Source organism: Lemur catta, chromosome 12 (assembly GCF_020740605.2).
Source record: "Lemur catta isolate mLemCat1 chromosome 12, mLemCat1.pri, whole genome shotgun sequence".
NCBI lineage: Eukaryota > Metazoa > Chordata > Mammalia > Primates > Lemuridae > Lemur > Lemur catta.
Window position 1 is genome coordinate 51,513,642 of NC_059139.1, and position 18,495 is coordinate 51,532,136.

Consider the following 18,495-nt stretch of genomic DNA (forward strand, 5'->3'; position numbering starts at 1 on the left):
AATTAATAATACTGTATTATACACATGAAATTTGCTAAGAGTGTGGATCTTGTATTCTCACCAAAACAGGATTAAAAAGAAAGTAACTATGTGAAGTGATGGATGTGTTAATTAACTATGGTAATCATTTCACAATGTATATGTATTAATATATCACATCATCACATTGTACACTTTAAATATATACAATTTTGTCAGTTATACCTCATTAAAGCTGAAAAAATTTAAAAAATTTTGAATATTAACATATACATGCACATATTTTTTAAGCTGTTTAAAAAAAAAAAAAAAAGTCCTGCCTAATCTCAAAAGTGTCATTGCAGCTGGGCCAACACCCATTTGCCAGATTTCTCCACAGCAGCCTTACCCCATCAAGAATTCTCAATGTGGCCGGGCGCGGTGGCTCACACCTGTAATCCTAGCACTCTGGGAGGCCGAGGCGGGAGGATCGTTTGAGCTCAGGAGTTTGAGACCAGCCTGAGCAAGAGCAAGACCCCGTCTCTACTAAAAAAATAGAAAGAAATTAGCTGGACAACTAAAAATGTAGAAAAAAAATTAGCCGGGCATGGTGGCGCATGCCTGTAGTCCCAGCTACTCGGGAGGCTGAGGCAGAAGAATTGCCTTGAGCCCAGGAGTTTGAGGTTGCTGTGAGCTAGGCTGAAGCCATGGCACTCTAGCCCAGGCAACAGCTAAAAAAGAATTCTCAATGCAAGCCACGAACGTTTGTGTCCCCATTCCTTTGTCATTCAATTGTAAAAGAGCCAAAGGAACAGAAAGAAATAATAACTTGCTTTTTAATCAAATCATCTCCCTGCCCCCCGAGAAAACTTCTCACTCCACCTGCCAGGATGTCACTGGAACTCCCAGCCTTTCCTCCTTGGCCACCACAGCAGAGCTGGTGAGCCAGTGTTGTCGTTTCACCATCCAGCCTTCTTCTGACTTCACTTTTATTCACACCCTCCCCGCCCCGCCCCGCTATCTAAGTGGATGGTGTTTTCACCAGCATTCACAAGATCTTGTAAGACGTGCATGTAAGCAAAGAGGCAGGCATGGTTCTCACTAGTATGTATGGAAACGTGCACAACAGCAGAAGCTTGGCTCGCAGTTTTGAGCCCCTGGCTCATCGTCTTGTCTTTGTTCTTGCAGGGATCTTATCGCTGTGGGCCTTGTAAACCAGGGTACACGGGCGATCAGACAAGGGGATGCAAAACCGAAAGAAACTGCAGAAATCCCGAACTGAATCCTTGCAGTGTGAACGCGCAGTGCATTGAAGAGAGGCAGGGGGATGTGACCTGCGTGGTAAGTTGTTTCTTGCTTTATCATTTTTCCACTTCTGTTTTAAACACCAGCCCTCTCCGGTTTCTACTTGCTTCACAGCAAAGGCACTCCGAAGTGACAGCACTGAAATCAAAATGAGCACAGAACGTATCAGTAGCAGTGTCTGCTGAGTTTGTGGGGTGTGGCGGAGCAGTCTGGAGTCCCTCAACCGTCAGCTGCCTTTTCTCTCCTGCATGGCCATGGGGTGGCACCCCCCACGGGGGCACCTGGGTGCTGGAGCCTCCAGTGGAGCCCCAGCCCCCAGGCAGTTTCTGTGGAAAGGCCTAAGAAGCCAGCTGAGGGGAGGTGGAGGAGCCTCCCTCTCTCCTTTTTCCTTCTGCCCCGTCTACCTGTTTGTATAATTGACAAGCATACCTGCTGTCGTTCCTCACTGTCTTCGCCCTACGACTTCCAGCTTCCTTCTGGCCTGACCCTCCTGGGGCGGGGGGGGTGTCGCAGTGGAGAGGAGCAGCTCATGCTGAGCTTGTAGTCAGGGAGAAGGCTCGTTCCCGCCCTCCATTCCCAAGTCCTAGGGTCCGGAGTCCTCGGGGATTCTAGGCGCTGATAGTCAGCAGACCCCGGCTGCCCACACCTCCTGGCATCTGCGGCGCCAGGCCCTCCGCAGGCGGCCCTTCAGGGTCTGGGGTTCACGGGTCCCCGGCAGTGCCCCTGAGCAGCAAGATGGATTCTGGGAGACCTTTTCCCTCTTCTTTATATCTCAGACTTGGACTCTTTATCTTTGTGCAAAATTTTCTACAATAAGCATATCACTGTTCAAAGAAGAAAAATAAGAGTCAAAAATAAGTTAAAAAATATAAATAAACATAAATAAGTCTGTCCTTCCTGGCAATACAGAGATTCTGTAACAAGGTCATGGTGAAGGAATATGCTGGCTTAGGGAAAAACCCCAACAATTTCCCTAATTCTTGTTGATTAGGCATGTTTATTACCAAAACACAGTCGTTGAGAAGCGAGTGTATATCTCTGTTTAAATCCTCATTTTCTGTGCACAAACGGACGACTCCCCTGGGATGTGGGTGATGGGGCTCTTAATATGTTTTTGAATTTGCAGTAAGGCACAACGACAGATGGTAAAGGATTAATAAACTTGGTGTGACTACTAAAATAATTTAATCTGCCAGAAAATGGTTCATTAAAAATGTATTTGTTCCTAGAGGAAATTTTTTCCTCATTAGCATGAGTCAAGGACCGTACCCCACGGCGGAGCCTTCCAGGCCCTCTGAAGGCGCTGCTGAAGCAACAGAGCGGGCGCAGGGGGCTCCGGGGGGCCTCTCCACCATCCTGCCTCCTAACCCCTGCTTGCGGCGGGGCGCAGCTGACTGAGAACAGGCTCAGGCCGGCACTGGCCTGAAGGCACCTTGTTTTCATGAGAGAGGCCAGGAAATGTAACATGTGCCCCCCCCCTAAGGTTTGCTTTCCCTGGGCCCTGACTCTGCTCCTCAGACTCTCTCCCCCTTCTCTCCTCTCACCTCCTGTCACCTCCTGTCACCGGCCAACTTTTCCTCCCTCTGCATTTGCGGGTCCTTCTCCCTTCCTCCTTCCACTGCTCCGCCCGTCCCTGGGAACAGGAGTGGCGAGGAGAGTTTTCTCTCCACAGCCCCCTTTGTACTTTTTGAACTTTAAACCATTAGACTATTCAAATACGATCCAATGGTGGTTAAATCCCACCCAACAATGCTGTCTGGCTGGGCCGTCCCCTTGGGGATGCGCACACAGGAGATGCGCTTTGCCCCCCGCAGTGTGGAGTCGGCTGGGCTGGCGACGGCTACATCTGTGGGAAGGATGTGGACATCGACAGTTACCCCGACGAGGAGCTGCCGTGCTCTGCCCGGAACTGCAAGAAGGTAAGGGGGTCTCTACCCCGCGGCTTTCCGAAGTCCCATCTGCGGGGAGAGGTTCTGTGGTTCTCATTTAACATTGCATTTTTAAACTCGATGCATTTCAAATGAAGCAAAACAGCCACCAACAATAAAACCAAGCAGCCACCGTCCTTCGGTCTTGAGGTCAGAAATAGTTCTTGACTTAAGGCAAGTGTGGGTTGTCACGCTGAGCTGTGTTGCCCCCACCCCCAGGACAACTGCAAGTATGTGCCAAATTCTGGCCAAGAAGACGCAGACGGAGACGGCATCGGAGACGCCTGCGATGAGGACGCAGACGGAGACGGGATCCTGAACGAGCAGGTACCCGCTTTGCCGGGGGGCCCAGGAGCTGCCGCGGACCAGGGATGATGGGCGAGCCTGGGAAGTTAACGATCTCTGTTAATCACTTTAAGTGTAGCTTCCTTGCCTGCGTTCCCGTAGCACTGCAGCTTTTCATCCTGTAAGATTCACAGATGTTTAAAATACACAACTGATAAACTTGGGCCACCAGAGTTCTGACAACTCAACAATGGGAGAAGTAGATTCAGCAAAAGTCTGAGTGAGTGTTCTGTCTTCTCTTCCTCTAGGATAACTGTGTCCTGACTCACAATGTGGACCAGAGAAACAATGATAAGGATATCTTTGGGGACGCCTGTGATAACTGTGTGAATGTCATAAATAACGACCAGAAGGACACAGATGGGGATGGAAAAGGAGACGCCTGTGATGACGACATGGATGGAGATGGTGGGTTTGTCTTGCTTTTGTCTTTTATTTGGGATTCATTAGTCCTTTTGCCCTGGTTCTCTGCGAGTGGGAATAGCACTACTGACTCGGGGCCTTCCAGCTCCGGGTGGTTCCCTGCGGCCTGCGTCTGCAGGGCCCGAGGAGGACTGGTCTCTGTACTCCACAGCCCACTCCCCTGTTTAAGCTTCAGGGACTCTGTATCATTGATCCCTTCGAGCAGTGTCTCGTCAGGGTGTGTCGTTTTAGGGCTTGTGCCTTCCCAGACTACACCTTCCCCACTCCCCCACCAGCCTCCTTGGGGGTGAGGAACATGGGGGTGGAGAACTGGACGAGAGGACTTTGAGCAGGGCCACAGGCTACACATACATCACGGGCCCTGGGAGGAAAATCCTTTGAGAAATACCACCCTGCCCCCAGCACACACACCCCACTCCAGAATGTTCACACCTCCCTATGACATGACGTCACCTTCAGTGAGCCCGACCGGCCCCCAGATCCAGTGTGAGCTGGTAAACCAGCTCAACGAAACAAACCAAAGCAAGTCCTGACTCATAGCATTCGCAAATTTCCACAGCATATACATAAGCACTGTTATCATCACTACCAGGATGACATCATCGAGTGCAAAATTGAATAGAGGGGGGCCCGCCAGGCCCAGCTCCAGCACAACCCTGCCCCGAGCCCTGGGGTGTCCGTCATAACTTGGACATCCACAAGGGCATCCCTGTGCAGGGCCAGCCCACCTAGCTGCCACGACCCCTCCTCTGGTCACTGTCCTGGCCCTTGACATCATAAACAAAGTAGAGTTCAGTGGATGGATGCCTCCAAGAGCTGTTCATTTTTAAGTCCCTCAGAATCTAGATGGCTGGTGGAAAGGGTAGTGCCTCTGTGCCGATGGCCTGGCAGAAGTACCTCCCCATGTGCCTGAGCTCTACAGCCCCTAGAAGTCAGTGACGTTCCCCTGACCCAAGGTAGCATTTCTTTCTCACAGGAATAAAAAACATTTTGGACAACTGCCCCAAAGTTCCCAATCATGACCAGCGGGACAAGGATGGTGATGGTGTGGGGGATGCCTGTGACAGTTGTCCTGACGTCAGCAACCCTAACCAGGTTAGTGGGGTACAGGGGAATTCAAACCCTAGGCTGAGCTCCCCGGTGCAAAGGCTCACTTGCACCAGTGTCTAGAAACACCACAGAGCCTGCCGGCCAGTTCTTTGCTGTTGCCACTTACCTGACAGAGCAGAGGTGGAGAAATTAACACTTTAGGCGTGAAGATGGGACAAATACTGCAGGAGATCTGAGGCCTTTGGGACTAACCTCCCAGGCTGTAGAGTGCCTACGAGGTTAGTAACATGAGCTTAATCGTGCCCCAAACGAGTCTTTTCTGCTGAAAGGAAAATGGAAAGTGGAAATTGACCGTTGGGAGGCTCCTGTCCCTTAGTCCCCAAACCCCTACACAGCCCATGTATGGACACTTCAGATTGAGTTCAGTGACGCGTCACATTTCCCTTCTCACTCCCCCTCCCAGTCTGGATAATTGAGTGTGATATGTCATTTATTTTCAGAGCCCCGAGAGAGGGGAGTCATGGTTGCCCTCTGTGACTCAATTACCATTTTGGCTCAATTCCAAATTGCAGAAGCAACGCAACATTAATTTGCCTTACCCCCGTGCCTGCAGCTGGCTCCCCTCCGAGCTGCGCCAGAGTGCCACGTCTCCACCTGCCACCACGCTGCCCCAGCGCCCCTATCCAATCAGCTCATCTGGTGTGTGGGCAGCGCATCCATGTAGCTTGATATTTCAGAAGGCTTTTTTGAAAATTCAGCATTGTGCCTACACCAATATGGTGGTGTCCTTTTGCAGTTTTGTACCACCCCAGTTCCAGAGAAATAATTCCTGAAATCCAGTGATGATGGGCCAGGTCTGCCTTCTCTGGAACATTCTGTACATGCAGCCCTAGGGATAAATAACAACATGTTCTGTTCTCTTCGCAGTCTGATGTGGATAATGATCTGGTTGGGGACTCCTGTGACACCAATCAGGACAGGTATGGCACATCTCCTAGCTGCAGGGAGTTAGATGTGAACATCCGGAGAGAGTTTTAATTTTCAGGGCTCTCTGCTGCTACCTGCCATGCTTTGGGATCTCTCTGGGTGGACTGGGCTAGACCAGTAGTCCTGCCTCTGGTTAGGGTTACCATGAAAGTTCTCCCTGACTGTTCTGTGTAGGGGGGGTGATGTTGTCAGGATGGGGGACTAGGCATGCCAGCGACTGAAATCTATTATAGGAGAGTCAACGTAGCATTATGCTTCACAGATAGGCTCTGGAGTGAGACAGCTACATATAAATCTCAGCTCCTTCTCTTACAAGCTGGCTAACCTTAGGCAAATTATATCCTCCGCCTGTGCCTCCTCAAATTCTCATCTGTAAAATGGGGGTGACAGTAGATCCAACTCATGAGTCTGTCGTGAAGATTGAGTTAATCCATGAAAAGTACTTACTGTGGTTTCTGTTATATATGTAGCACTCAGTCAATATTAGCTCTTTTATCATTACATTCTTTCAGTTCAGGAAGATTTCACCATCATCCCAAAATAGAAGGCTGTCAGTTTGCTTGAGAGATCACAAACTGAGGGATGGTGTAGGAACATCACCAAAATCATAGACACGTGCCACTCAGCCCTAGAGGCACCTGCAACCCAAGGCTCTATACCCTTTCATCTCCATAGTGAATTCCTTGAGAGGCAGCCAGGGCAGGGATGAGAAGGAAAGGATTCTAAAAGCAAAGCAGGAAAAGTTGTAGCTTCTCTTCTAATGCCTGGATCAGAGGTTGCCCTACAGAAACCAGTTCCCAACCCAAACCTTACTCAAGACGCCTCCTATAAAGTCCCATCTCCTTCATTATTCTCTAGGTCCTTGCTGCAAAGTGCGTACAGTCGTCCCTTGCTGTCCACAGGGGATTGGTTCTAGGACCCCTGAGGATACCAAAATCCACGGACACTCAAGTCCCTTTTATAAAACGGTGTAGTACTTGCATATAACCTATGCACATCCTTCTGTATACTTTAAATCATCTCTAGATTACTTAAAACACCTAATGCAATGTAAATGCTATGTAAATAGTTGTTATGCTGTGTTTTTTACTTGTATTTTTTATTGTTTTTTTCCCCAAATACTATATTTTTGATCTGTGGCTATGGAGCTGTGGATAAAGAGAGCCAACTGTACTAGCTGAGTGAACGTATTTCTCTTGGAGTTTCAACTTATTCGTCTGCAAACCAGAGATAATTAAACACATCTCACAGGTTATGATGAAAATTCAAGATAATGTAGGTAAAACGCCCAGCACAGTGTGGCCCTCAGGTGACATGCAGAAAATAGTGGCTGTGTTATATCTGGTGTCACAACACAATTAGGAGCATGTCAGTGACAGTCTGACATCAAATGTCCCTCTCCCTTTCTGAGGGGAAGGTGGGACTGGTACCCTAACAACTGCCTTAAGTGACACACATCAAGAATGTTCCCTGTGGCAGGTCATCCCGCACTCTGATTGCCATCTACAGTAATGTCTAAGTTAGCCTATCCCACCAGCCTTGAGAGATAGTTGCCTAAAACAAATGACTCATTCTGATACATTTTAATTCCCACAAACTTGAACCCTGGGGAGGAGGACAGGAACTGCTTGTTTTTACATAAAAATGTTCAGGGCTGTAAAGAATGGCTGCTAATGGAACTAGCACAATCTTTTGTTTATAAAGCAGCCCTGCTGTGTGCTGGAGAATTCTGCTGTTTGAGCTTGTCCTGGTTGGCCTCACTTTCTCTGGGCCCCTTCTGGCGCCAGAGGGCATGGGCTGCTCCCCAGCTTCCGTCCTCTATACTCTCCTGGAGGGTGTAGGGGCAGTTTCTGCCCCGGACAGGTCACAGGTGGAACAGGGTAGGAGGAGCATTCTCTTTGATCCAGAGCTGCCCCGAGCCATCTCAGTAGACTCAGGGAAGGCTCTGGGCACAGGAAGACTCATCTTGGGGTGGCCCTTCAGCCTGGAAAGTCAGGTGGACAGAGGAGGAGAGTTCAGAGACGTCCTCAGACCGTACTGAGCGCGACCTGCGTGCTCCCCTCTCGGGAAGCGGTGGCCCTGTTCTCTTTGCCGTTCTCTCCCCGGCAGTCAGGTCTGAGTCCTCGTTGGGTCCACCGGCCAGGGACTGTGAGGAACAATAGAACAGAAAGCACCGTGGGGCCTCCTAAGAGTTGAGCACTTAGGAAGTGCTTTTGCGTACTTTAAACATTTTTAATATGCAAAATCTTGATCATTTGAATCCTGCAGTCTTGATAACAACCCTATCAGGCAGGTACTGCTATTATCCCCATTTTACAGATTAGGACACTGAGCCGTAGGGAGATCATGTATCGTGCCTGGGGTCACACGCTGGCCAGGGGCTGAGCCAGGATCTACACTGAGGCTCCACTGCCCCTCACCCTCACTCATCCTCTGAGCCGGGTATCATCTAGCAGTCCCCAGGGACCGAAAGGAGTCTCTGGTCATAAATCACAGAAATAGACCCTTATCTTCTTGAGTAGGAAATGACTCACTTTTCTCAAGAGGTTGAGGAAGTGGGAAAATGGTCTCTGAGGCCTATCCACAGCCTTATCTAAGGGAATGACCCCAGTGGGTTTGATTTAACAACAACAAAAAAAAAAAGCCAAGCCTGGGGAGAGATTTCACACAGACTCATCTTCCTGAGAACCGCTGCTTCCTGTTCCCTGCTGAGCTGTGATCCGAACCACCTCTTTCCCCTGCAGTGACGGAGATGGGCACCAGGACAGCACCGACAACTGTCCCACCGTCATTAACAGTGCCCAGCTGGACACTGATAAAGATGGAATTGGTGATGAGTGTGACGATGATGATGACAACGATGGCATCCCAGACCTGGTGCCTCCCGGACCAGACAACTGCCGGCTGGTCCCCAACCCAGCCCAGGAAGATAGCAACAGTAAGCGGGCTCAGCCCAGGGCTGTGCGGCTCCCCCAGGTTCCCATCAGCTGGGGACACACCTCTCCCCGGCACCGGCCCAAAGCACCCCCAACTTCACTGCGCAGCTGAGCTTGTGTGGACAGTAGACACCAGCCTCCCACCATGTCAGAGCTGAGCAGCAGCCCTAGGGTGGGCTCATGTGGGGCAGGAAGCAGCCACATGCCACAGCTCAGTCCCCCAAGGGCTTGGAGCGCTGCTCTGCCATCTTGCTTGCTCATTCCACTGGGAGTCCCAGAAAAGGGGCAAGGGTGGAGAGGATGGTGCAGACTGGCCCACAAACTCACGTGCCTGCAGGGGCCAGGCAGATATGGAACCACAATGCACCGAGCCAGCTACTGCAGGGGGAGCAGTGAGCACCGTGGTGACTTGGAGAGGGCATGCCCGTACACAGCAGTGCAGTGGCAAATGTTTTGCTGCCATCATGTCAGCTGAACAAAGCATGGTGTGGGCCACATTCAGCCTACGGGCTACCAGAAGTTACAGCCTTAGAGATGTTCTGGTAACAATGATAATTCCTCTGCTTTCTATACATCGTAGTCCAAAAAGTGCTATAGCTACATGTGTAAGGTCAGGCTTAAGATCCACCAGTTAGTGAATCCAGGTATCTGTAATAAGTTCTTGGGGACAGAGTGGAGGGCAACTGTTCAAATCACTCTTACAAGATGCTCTGGGTATCCTCTGCGGGCTGGCCTGGTCACCCACCACAAGTCCTCCAGGATGGGGCCCAGGGCCGGCTCAGACGTGACTGGTCCTCTCCTAGCAGTGGTTGAGAAGCACAGCCCTGGCCGTGGGAGCTTGGGCCCTTCTGGTCCTCGCCCGCCCCTTGCGGGGGAGTGGGGTGGACGGGGGCGCTGCAGAGCTCTTCTTCCTCCTCACCCCACTCAGGCGACGGGGTGGGAGACATCTGTGAGACTGACTTTGACCAGGACCAGGTCATCGATCGGATCGACGTCTGCCCGGAGAACGCGGAGGTCACCCTGACCGACTTCAGGGCCTACCAGACCGTCGTCCTGGATCCTGAAGGGGACGCCCAGATTGATCCCAACTGGGTGGTCCTGAATCAGGTGAGTGTCACACCATTGGCAACAGCTCAGCGTTGCCTCTCAATGGAGGCCACCTCTGCGAGCTCTAGGTGACATTTAGAGGGTGCTGACAACGGGCCAGCCACTGTTCACGTCACATTTATTCCTCAGTAGCCCTATGACGCAGTACTTTCATTATGCCTATTTTATGGATGAGGACATAGAGTCTTATAAAGCTTTAATGATTGTTCATGGTAGCACTGCAGTAAGCAGCTGGGATGCCCAGAACTGGAACCCAGGCAGTCTGATCCTAGAGCCCACATTCCTAATCTCCTCAGTGGACTGCCTCTGCCTGTCCCCCTCACTGGAAAGTCCACTAGCCTCTTAGTTACCCAGAGTCACAGAGCAAGTCACAGTCATTGGAAGTATATGTTGTATATTCCCCAGTTAAGGGTTTATTGAATCAACTTAATTGACAGTCTTAGCAAAATCATTTCTATTCAACTTTGAGATTTTTTTTTTTTTACCTTCTTTACAAGTATGTGTTTTCTTTGAGCATATAACAAGACAGAGCCACTACTCAGATAATGAAATCTTTACATGGGAGTCAGGTATCACTGGCCACTCACCCACAGGACCTGAGGTTCTGGGCTTCCCTGAGTTTACTTGTCCCCTTCAAGAGTGTTCTGAACTCCGTCAACTCTCTCTGCAGGGCATGGAGATCGTGCAGACCATGAACAGCGATCCTGGCCTGGCAGTGGGTATGTCCAGGGCCTTGGTTACCACATGTGTAGGATTCTTCCAGCTACTGCTGTGGCTTATTTTTCTAATCATACCTGATCTCTACAGGGTACACGGCTTTTAATGGTGTTGACTTCGAAGGGACCTTCCATGTAAATACCCAGACAGATGATGACTATGCAGGCTTTATTTTTGGCTACCAAGATAGCTCCAGCTTCTACGTGGTCATGTGGAAGCAGACAGAGCAGACATACTGGCAAGCCACCCCGTTCCGCGCGGTGGCCGAACCTGGCATTCAGCTCAAGGTACTGGTGGCTTGAAGCCACTCGTCTCCCTCTCTTCTGGGCTCGTCAACCTCCTTTTAAATCCTGTGCTCTGTGGTGCTTAGTTAATCTAAGAAATTGATGTATTTCTGCTAAGGTTCAAGTGAGGGAAGGGCCTTGCCTTCATTCCTATGTACCAGCTACATTCTCACCTGTCATGGTGGGAATTTCAGCCTGAGTGGGGTCACAGAGGTGGGGAAGGTTTGGAGTGCATCTTCAGGCACACTGTGTTGGAAACTGGCTAAGAGCCTGTTTTGTCATTGGGGCCAACTTTGTACTGGAGGGCTGATAGGCTACCCAGACATTTCCTGGGAACGCTCATTGGGCAAACGTGGTGAGCAAAAGAAAGGTTGGGGGTCACCTCAGTAGAAATGACATGTGTTTGATGCTTTTGTCTGAATCCAAGGCAGCCAGTCTGTAACCCTGAATCAAGCACCACCGATCAGCTCAGATCTAGGACACAGGAAGGGTAGTCTCTGTATCGTGTCCTAAAACCTTGCTCATGTCATTGTCCAGGCTGTGAAGTCTAAGACAGGTCCAGGAGAGCATCTCCGGAACTCCCTGTGGCACACGGGAGACACCAGTGACCAGGTCAGACTGCTGTGGAAGGACTCCAGGAACGTGGGCTGGAAGGACAAGGTGTCCTACCGCTGGTTCCTGCAGCACAGGCCCCAGGTGGGCTACATCAGGTAGGCAGCTTGCACGAGAAGCAAAGCACACACTCCGTTCTGCATCCCAGAGCTGTCACTCCCCTGAGCAGTCCTGACCTAGGATAGTCCTCAAGGACAAGCCAGGACCTCGGTGGCTGGATTATGGCCCCAGAAAAGAGGTGGGAGAGAAAACACCCGCCTGGCCTGTAGGGCCAAAGGTGGGATAGAAGGACTTTCAGGGGTATCGGCATGCTTGAATGGCAGTGGCTTTCTGCCATTGTCTGCAGAAGACCCTGAGAGTAGACACAATGACCAGTGTGAGGTAAGAGCCTCTTATCCATACCCTGCCCTGTCACGCCCCTGGGCCCTGTGCAGTCACTTATTCGTGCATAATACACACTGAACACACTAACCCTCTATGGTCTGTCTTCCCTACTGGATCACAAACTCCATGAGGGCAGCACCTGTGTCATATTGTGTCTTAGTCCCTGCAGAGCCATGCACAATGCTGGCACATGCTGCGTGGCAGGAATTGAGCCTCATGGAAGCCAATGTATCTGCCTTGTTTTGTTATAGGACCTTTTTTTTTTTTAAGTATACTCAGGAGTTAGGATTGCTTAGGGCTACATCTTTGAAATTTAGACAGCATACTTACTTCTTCATTCTCAGACTGGCAGATCAGCACCCATGCCAGCTTATGCAGCACGTGTAGGCAGGAGTACTGGGTGCATTCTCATCGGGGCCAGAAAGCAGCCTGGTGGGAAAAGGGAAGCTGTGAAGGCTAATTCATATTTTGTTCTTCTCTGTGACACTGTGTCAAATGTACTCTGGCTCACAGGGGGGTGGATCATGTCCTCTGCCCTGTGAAGCCCAGTGCCCCTTGTTGTAACAAAAATGGTGAAATGCCCCCTTGTTTGTCCCAAAATGAAATTACAGAAAATATAACCTATCTACCTACACATGTAATTTTAGAAAAACAGTCCAAGCCTTAATAATATAATAAAGAAATAAGAATTTATAACAAAATAATGTAATTACTTGGGCACAACCACACCAGAAGATGAGATAGACACTTGTACCCATACTAGAATCACTATGAAGATGACATTCTAATGCAGATTTTGTGACAGTGATTTAATGTTACAGTGGTGTTGTATCAAGGGTGATGTGAATTTCTAAAATGGTGCACATGTTACAATGTTAATTTTCCAACAAACTATTCAGTAGTTTCTCAATTTACCCTGGAAAATTCAGTTTACATTACAATTAGCATAGAATATACTTGATGTTCATACTAAAAGGGAATTAGTTAAGTTCTAGGCCCCAATAATTCTAAACAGGCTCCTCACCTATCCTCCAGATGTGTGTGAGATGCAGGACGAGGTTTTTTTTGTTTTTTTATTTGAGACAGAGTCTTGCTCTGTTGCCCGGGCTAGAGAGCTGTGGCATCAGCCTAGCTCACAGCAACCTCAAACTCCTGGGCTCAAGCGATCCTACTGCCTCAGCCTCCCCAGTAGCTGGAACTACACGCATGCGCCACCATGCTCAGCTAATTTTTTCTGTATATATTTTTAGTTGGCCATATAATTTCTTCCTATTTTTAGTAGAAATGGGGGTCTCACTCTTGCTCTGGCTGGTCTCGAACTCCTGACCTCGAGCGAGCCCACCCGCCTCAGCCTCCCAGAGTGCTAGGATTACAGACGTGAGCCACCGTGCCCAGCCTAGGACGAGTTTTGATCGTTCTCTCCAGGGCATTGTAAGCCATCCAGCATCCCTGGCTTCTGTCATTCAGTGCCACTGTGACAACCCAGCGTACCCCTAAACTTCTAAAACTCTGCTTAGGGAATGCTGTCTCCTGCTGAAAATCACTGCTCTGAGATTCTACCAAATGATAGAAATCAAACCAAAGCAAAAGCAGAAGTTTTGAATAGACAAAGTAGCTCACATTACAACAAAGATGCAAAGCCTCTCGTTCATGACATCAGGCTGTTTCTTTTGAACTCATCAGCAAGTACCTATGAAGTTTGATTGTGTGCCCAGCATTACATTAGGCCTTTTGGGAGACAGGTTGGGAAGACATGTACTCACAGTCTTTGCCCTTGAGGACTTCCGATCCAGTAGGGAAGGGGAAACAGAGCACAATCCAGGTCCATGAGGAGTGGCGTATAGAACAGAATAAAGATACGGGTGTCTTAAGAAGTGGGAGCCTGGGGTCTCACAGTGGGCGCTTCACCCTGGGTTGTGTTGTCTGCAGGGTGCGATTTTATGAAGGCTCTGAGTTGGTGGCTGACTCTGGGGTCACCATAGACACCACAATGCGTGGAGGCCGACTTGGCGTTTTCTGCTTCTCTCAAGAAAACATCATCTGGTCCAACCTCAAGTATCGCTGCAACGGTAACGTGCACTGCTATTACTGCACAGTATTACTACTGCAGGGAATCAAATAATACCACCTTACTTTTATAGCATAATTTCCCTCCAGAAGCCCAAAGCTCACACCACATATTCATTAAAACCTGATAGTCCCTGTGTAACAGAAGTAAAAAGTAGATCTCATTTTCCCTGTTTTATATATGTGGAAACTGAGACCCATAGAATTTAACTGCATGGTTTAGGGTTTGGGGTTCAGGGAAGAATTCAGTCAGGTTTAATTTACAGGCAGCCTTTATTTTCATATGGTGCAAATCTAATCATAGACTCAAAACCCACTCTGCCTGCTAATTTTCTTTAGGCCTGTGAATGAGCACTCCCGGGCTTTAAGCCAACAATTTGCAAAGCAGCCCGAAGTAGAAAATGGCTGCGGGGACCTTGTGGGGCCTCTTGGGCAGGCAGACAGCGCCCCCTATAGGAAGGATGCCTGCACAGCACGCGGTGGACCCGGATTCCAGGGTGGAGGGAGCACTGCTAACCTTTCCTGTGCCTGTTCTCGTTGCAGACACCATCCCAGAGGACTTCCAAGAGTTTCAAACCCAGAATTTCGATCGCTTTGATAATTAAACCAAGGAAGCAATCCGTAACTGCTTTTCCAAACACTAAAACCATATATTTTTTAGCTTCCTATACTTTTCTTTATATGCACCGTGGCTTTCTTTTACCAGCCCAGATATATGAGAACTTTTTATATGAATGTGGCAATAAAGGAGAAGAGATCATTTTTAAAATCCGTGTTACTCAGACGTTGCTTATGTGGTTCAGGCTTTGATGGTGCATGTTGTTCTCTGAGGGTTCCACGTGGAACTTGCAGTGTGATCTTTTTTTTCCTCTCAAACTGGGGTTAGTCATGGAGCATGTGCATGAATCGGAAGGCCCAGGCCAGAGGTCCCATCCGGGGTCACCACATTAGCTTCATACACAAGCCTAGCAGCTGGGAGCTCATTTAGCAGCCTCCTTACTCTGGCTCAGTGGGCTCAGAAGCACACTCTCAGGGGGCACTCCCTGCAAGAATTTTTCTGGTCAATCCTGGGGCAGATGTGTCCAATTCTTTCTGACACCCACCCCCACCTTGCAGAAGCTTTTATTCTGGCACCTTGAACATTAATTCTTAGGCTTATTTATATATTTGGCTCCCCCTAGTGGATTGTAAGCTTATTGGAAATAAAGGAGCATGTCTTACTGCAGTCAGTATCCCCACGGTATCTGGAATGTAGCAGCTATCTAGTGTTTGCTGAATGAATAAAAGAAGAATGAACACCCCTTAAGAATAAGGACAATAGAATGTCTATAAGCCCTCCTACAACTCAAAAAGCTGCTTACAGCAGATGCTGTAACTACGGCATAGCTGTATGCACAGGGCAGAAACTTGCCTAATTTGTGCACTAGCCTGGCTTACATGTCAGTTGTAAGTCAAAGATGCAGGCAATTTTTGTAAATTCCCTGGGAATTTGGATCAAAGAATATTGCTAGGTAGTTATATATGATTCTGGAATTCCCAAAAATATCTTCAATCATTTGTAAAGGATAAATACTCTTACCCTAGTTTTACCATGACTTTATAACAGTTAAAAAATACAATGACCCACGTGTGGCCACTGTGAAATGTGGAGGATTTCTGGACGTCCTCCTCACGTGTACAACCTGCAGCTGTGTTGCCTTGTCATCCAGGACATCTGATCTATATCAAGATTGCCAGTGGGTGGGGAGAACTCAGGCCCGTCCACCAACTGTCACTGCTTCTGACTATCCCATCTCCACGGGAAACCTGCTGCAGGAGCTGCCGCCCAACCGTCCCTGGGCCGTGTTGCTGCCATAGCCTTTTTTCAGCTATGGTTGAAACATCCACATCTACAAACCTCTCCCAATTCCACAAAACCCAAGGGAGAGAAATAAATTCATTTTGTTGGAGGTTATCATCTCTCAGTCTTCGCTCCTTTCCTCTCTTTTTATATCTCACTGAAAGGTTATTTCCTGAGGTCCTCCCAAGAGCTCTCTGGCCCACTCAGTCTTCCGCCCACTCTGTGGTGCAGTTAGGTTGCACCTTTATAGCTGTTTAATTCCCTCCATCCAGAGTCCTTGGCACTTCACTAGGCAGTCTGTGAGGAAGGCTGCAGATCCTCATTTTGAGGAATTTTCATTCTAATATTGAAGTACGCTCCAGATCCTGTGTACAAAGTACACTAATCTAGGCTGTACAAAGCGTGCTGGAGGATCAGATCTGGATGTCAACCTGAACTTAATTCTTATAGTACCTGGTCTGACTTCCAGTGAGCCTGGTTCCCTTATCAAAATGCCCTGTGGCTCCTATATTCTCCCATGCACTGCCCCCTGGGCTGGTGGAAGGAGGAGGCAGCCCACTCGCACCCCCAGTACAGCCTCCTACTGTTAGCTGCACAATTGCTGTTGCTCCCAGAACGCAGCACGTCCATAGAAAGCAGGCTCTCTTCATTAAATCAGTACTTTTGTGTCTGTAACCATGCTCGAAACCATGGGCCCACTGGAGATCTAGAACATAACTCCAGCCCTTAGGGAGCTTATGACATTGTTGGGAAGACAAGACTTGTTCTTTAAGCGGAACAATCGGGAAACAAAGAAGCAGGTAGGTCCAGCCGTGCGCCACAGTCAGCTCACACCAGCTCATAAGAGCCAATGACTCAAGTTTTAGGAGTTTTGTGAGCCAGTTAAACTGTTGATAGTTTAAAATTGGCCATGGTGGGAGTGTTTGCACAGAAACTGTCAAACACTGCAAATCAGGGCTCCAGAGAGCTGGCTGTTAAACATGTATCAGCACACAAGTCCTGCACTGCCTTGTCCTAGTCCTAGTTGTCCCTCCTCTATAAGAAATCTTAAGGCGTTCAGAAAACAACTTGCACAAGAAGTGAAACTTGCACAAGAAGTGAAGTAGAAACAGTGAAAATCAGGAAGCACTCAAGAGAAGCTGGCCAGTTGCAGATAAGGGAATGGGCTAGCAGGTGTGGTATGCTGTCCCCCAGGTAGCTCTGTGGGCTTCTAGTAATAAAATGCTTTTTATACTCAACCTTAGCACAGTGATTCAAATCCCTATTAGAGTTCCACTAGGTTAGTAAGCACCTCATTTGAATCTTACACCTTTAGGAGTCTGAGCAGCCATCAATCACTCACCAGCTAGTATGAATTCTTTCCAATGCCCACTCACCCTGACTTCTTGCTGAGAAGCCGGGAACAGCGGCACATGCCTTAGTGCCAGCTACTCCGGAGGCTGCGGCGGGATGATCACATGAGCTCAGGAGTTTGTGTCCAGTCCGGGCACCATGGCAAGACCTTGTCTCTATTTTTTAAAAAAAGTACTGAGGAGATAGAAACCTCTAGCAATAGTCCCTCTGCATAAATGCCAAATTCAACAACTGTCTACACAAGGAAGCACCTTCAGAAGAACAAAAAATCAGGTGAGCAATCACAGTACCCGGTTTTAACATTCTATCGAGGAAAGAAGCACTAAAGAGGGCAGAAAAGACAATCTTGCGTTGCCTCTGCCACCCCCACCATCAGCCAGCAGTGCCATGACAGCACACTGAGTGGAGAGAGAACCTGTGTGCCCCAGCGATGGAGGGTGAAGTGACTGTGGGACTTTGCATTGGAACTCAGGGCTGCCCTGGCACAGGGGGGCACAGCACAGGGCAGAATTCTGCCGGTGCCCACAGAGGGAGCATTTAGACCAGCACGCCAGGAGAGAAATCCTCCACCCCATGGTAGGAACCTGAGTGCCAGCTAGCCCCACCACCAGCTGACAAAAAGCAACCTGGGGCCGGGACTAAATTTGTAAGGCAGTCAGGCCACAAGGGCTGCAGTCCTTGTGCAATTATCGCAGCTCCGCTGGCTCAGAGCCAGTAGCCTTGGGGTGCACGTGCCCAGTAAGACACCAGTGGTGGCAGTCAAGCTAATGCCTGTGTCACCCCTCCCCCAACTTCAGGCAATGTGGCTCAGGGAGAGTCTTCTTCCACTTGGGGAAAGGAACGGGAAGAGTTCAGAGGACTTTGTTTTGGAACTTGGGTACAGGCTCAGCCACAGTAAAATAAAGTACTAAGCAGACTCCTGAAACCCCCGATTCTAGGCCTTAGTTCCTGGATGGCATTTCTGGACTCACCCTAGGCCAGAAGGAAACACTCTGCCCTGAAGGGAAGGACCCAGTCCTGGCGGGATTCACCACCTGCTGACTAAAGAGCCCTTGGGTTGAGTAAGCGTCAGAGGTAGCCAAGCAGCAGTGACCATGGGCATTGGGTAAGATTTGGCTGGCATCAGGAGTGACCTGGTGCTGGTGGTCATGAAGGAGTGCTCACATCACTCCTCCCCCAACTCCAGCAACCCAGGACAG

The 18,495-nt window shown here is 49.2% G+C and overlaps 1 protein-coding gene and 1 long non-coding RNA gene across 2 annotated transcripts in view; one reads left to right on the forward strand and one right to left on the reverse strand.

Moving 5' to 3' along the window:
* THBS4 (thrombospondin 4) overlaps positions 1-14,872 on the forward strand; it is a 48,814-nt gene extending 33,942 nt beyond the window's left edge. Inside the window, exons 10-22 of the mRNA XM_045566099.1 lie at positions 1,147-1,299; positions 3,078-3,182; positions 3,411-3,518; positions 3,785-3,944; positions 4,936-5,054; positions 5,937-5,989; positions 8,741-8,934; positions 9,861-10,039; positions 10,710-10,758; positions 10,847-11,043; positions 11,578-11,750; positions 13,966-14,105; positions 14,647-14,872. Of these exons, the coding sequence (XP_045422055.1) occupies positions 1,147-1,299; positions 3,078-3,182; positions 3,411-3,518; positions 3,785-3,944; positions 4,936-5,054; positions 5,937-5,989; positions 8,741-8,934; positions 9,861-10,039; positions 10,710-10,758; positions 10,847-11,043; positions 11,578-11,750; positions 13,966-14,105; positions 14,647-14,708 (1,692 nt within the window). The 3' untranslated portion in view covers positions 14,709-14,872. The remainder of the gene's footprint in view (positions 1-1,146; positions 1,300-3,077; positions 3,183-3,410; positions 3,519-3,784; positions 3,945-4,935; positions 5,055-5,936; positions 5,990-8,740; positions 8,935-9,860; positions 10,040-10,709; positions 10,759-10,846; positions 11,044-11,577; positions 11,751-13,965; positions 14,106-14,646) is intronic.
* LOC123648363 lies at positions 1,938-13,868 on the reverse strand. The gene is made up of 3 exons (XR_006738589.1): positions 13,800-13,868; positions 12,367-12,465; positions 1,938-2,087 (listed from the first exon to the last, which is right to left on the reverse strand). It is a non-coding gene; the product is annotated as an uncharacterized LOC123648363 (long non-coding RNA).
* Positions 14,873-18,495: the final 3,623 nt, after the last annotated feature.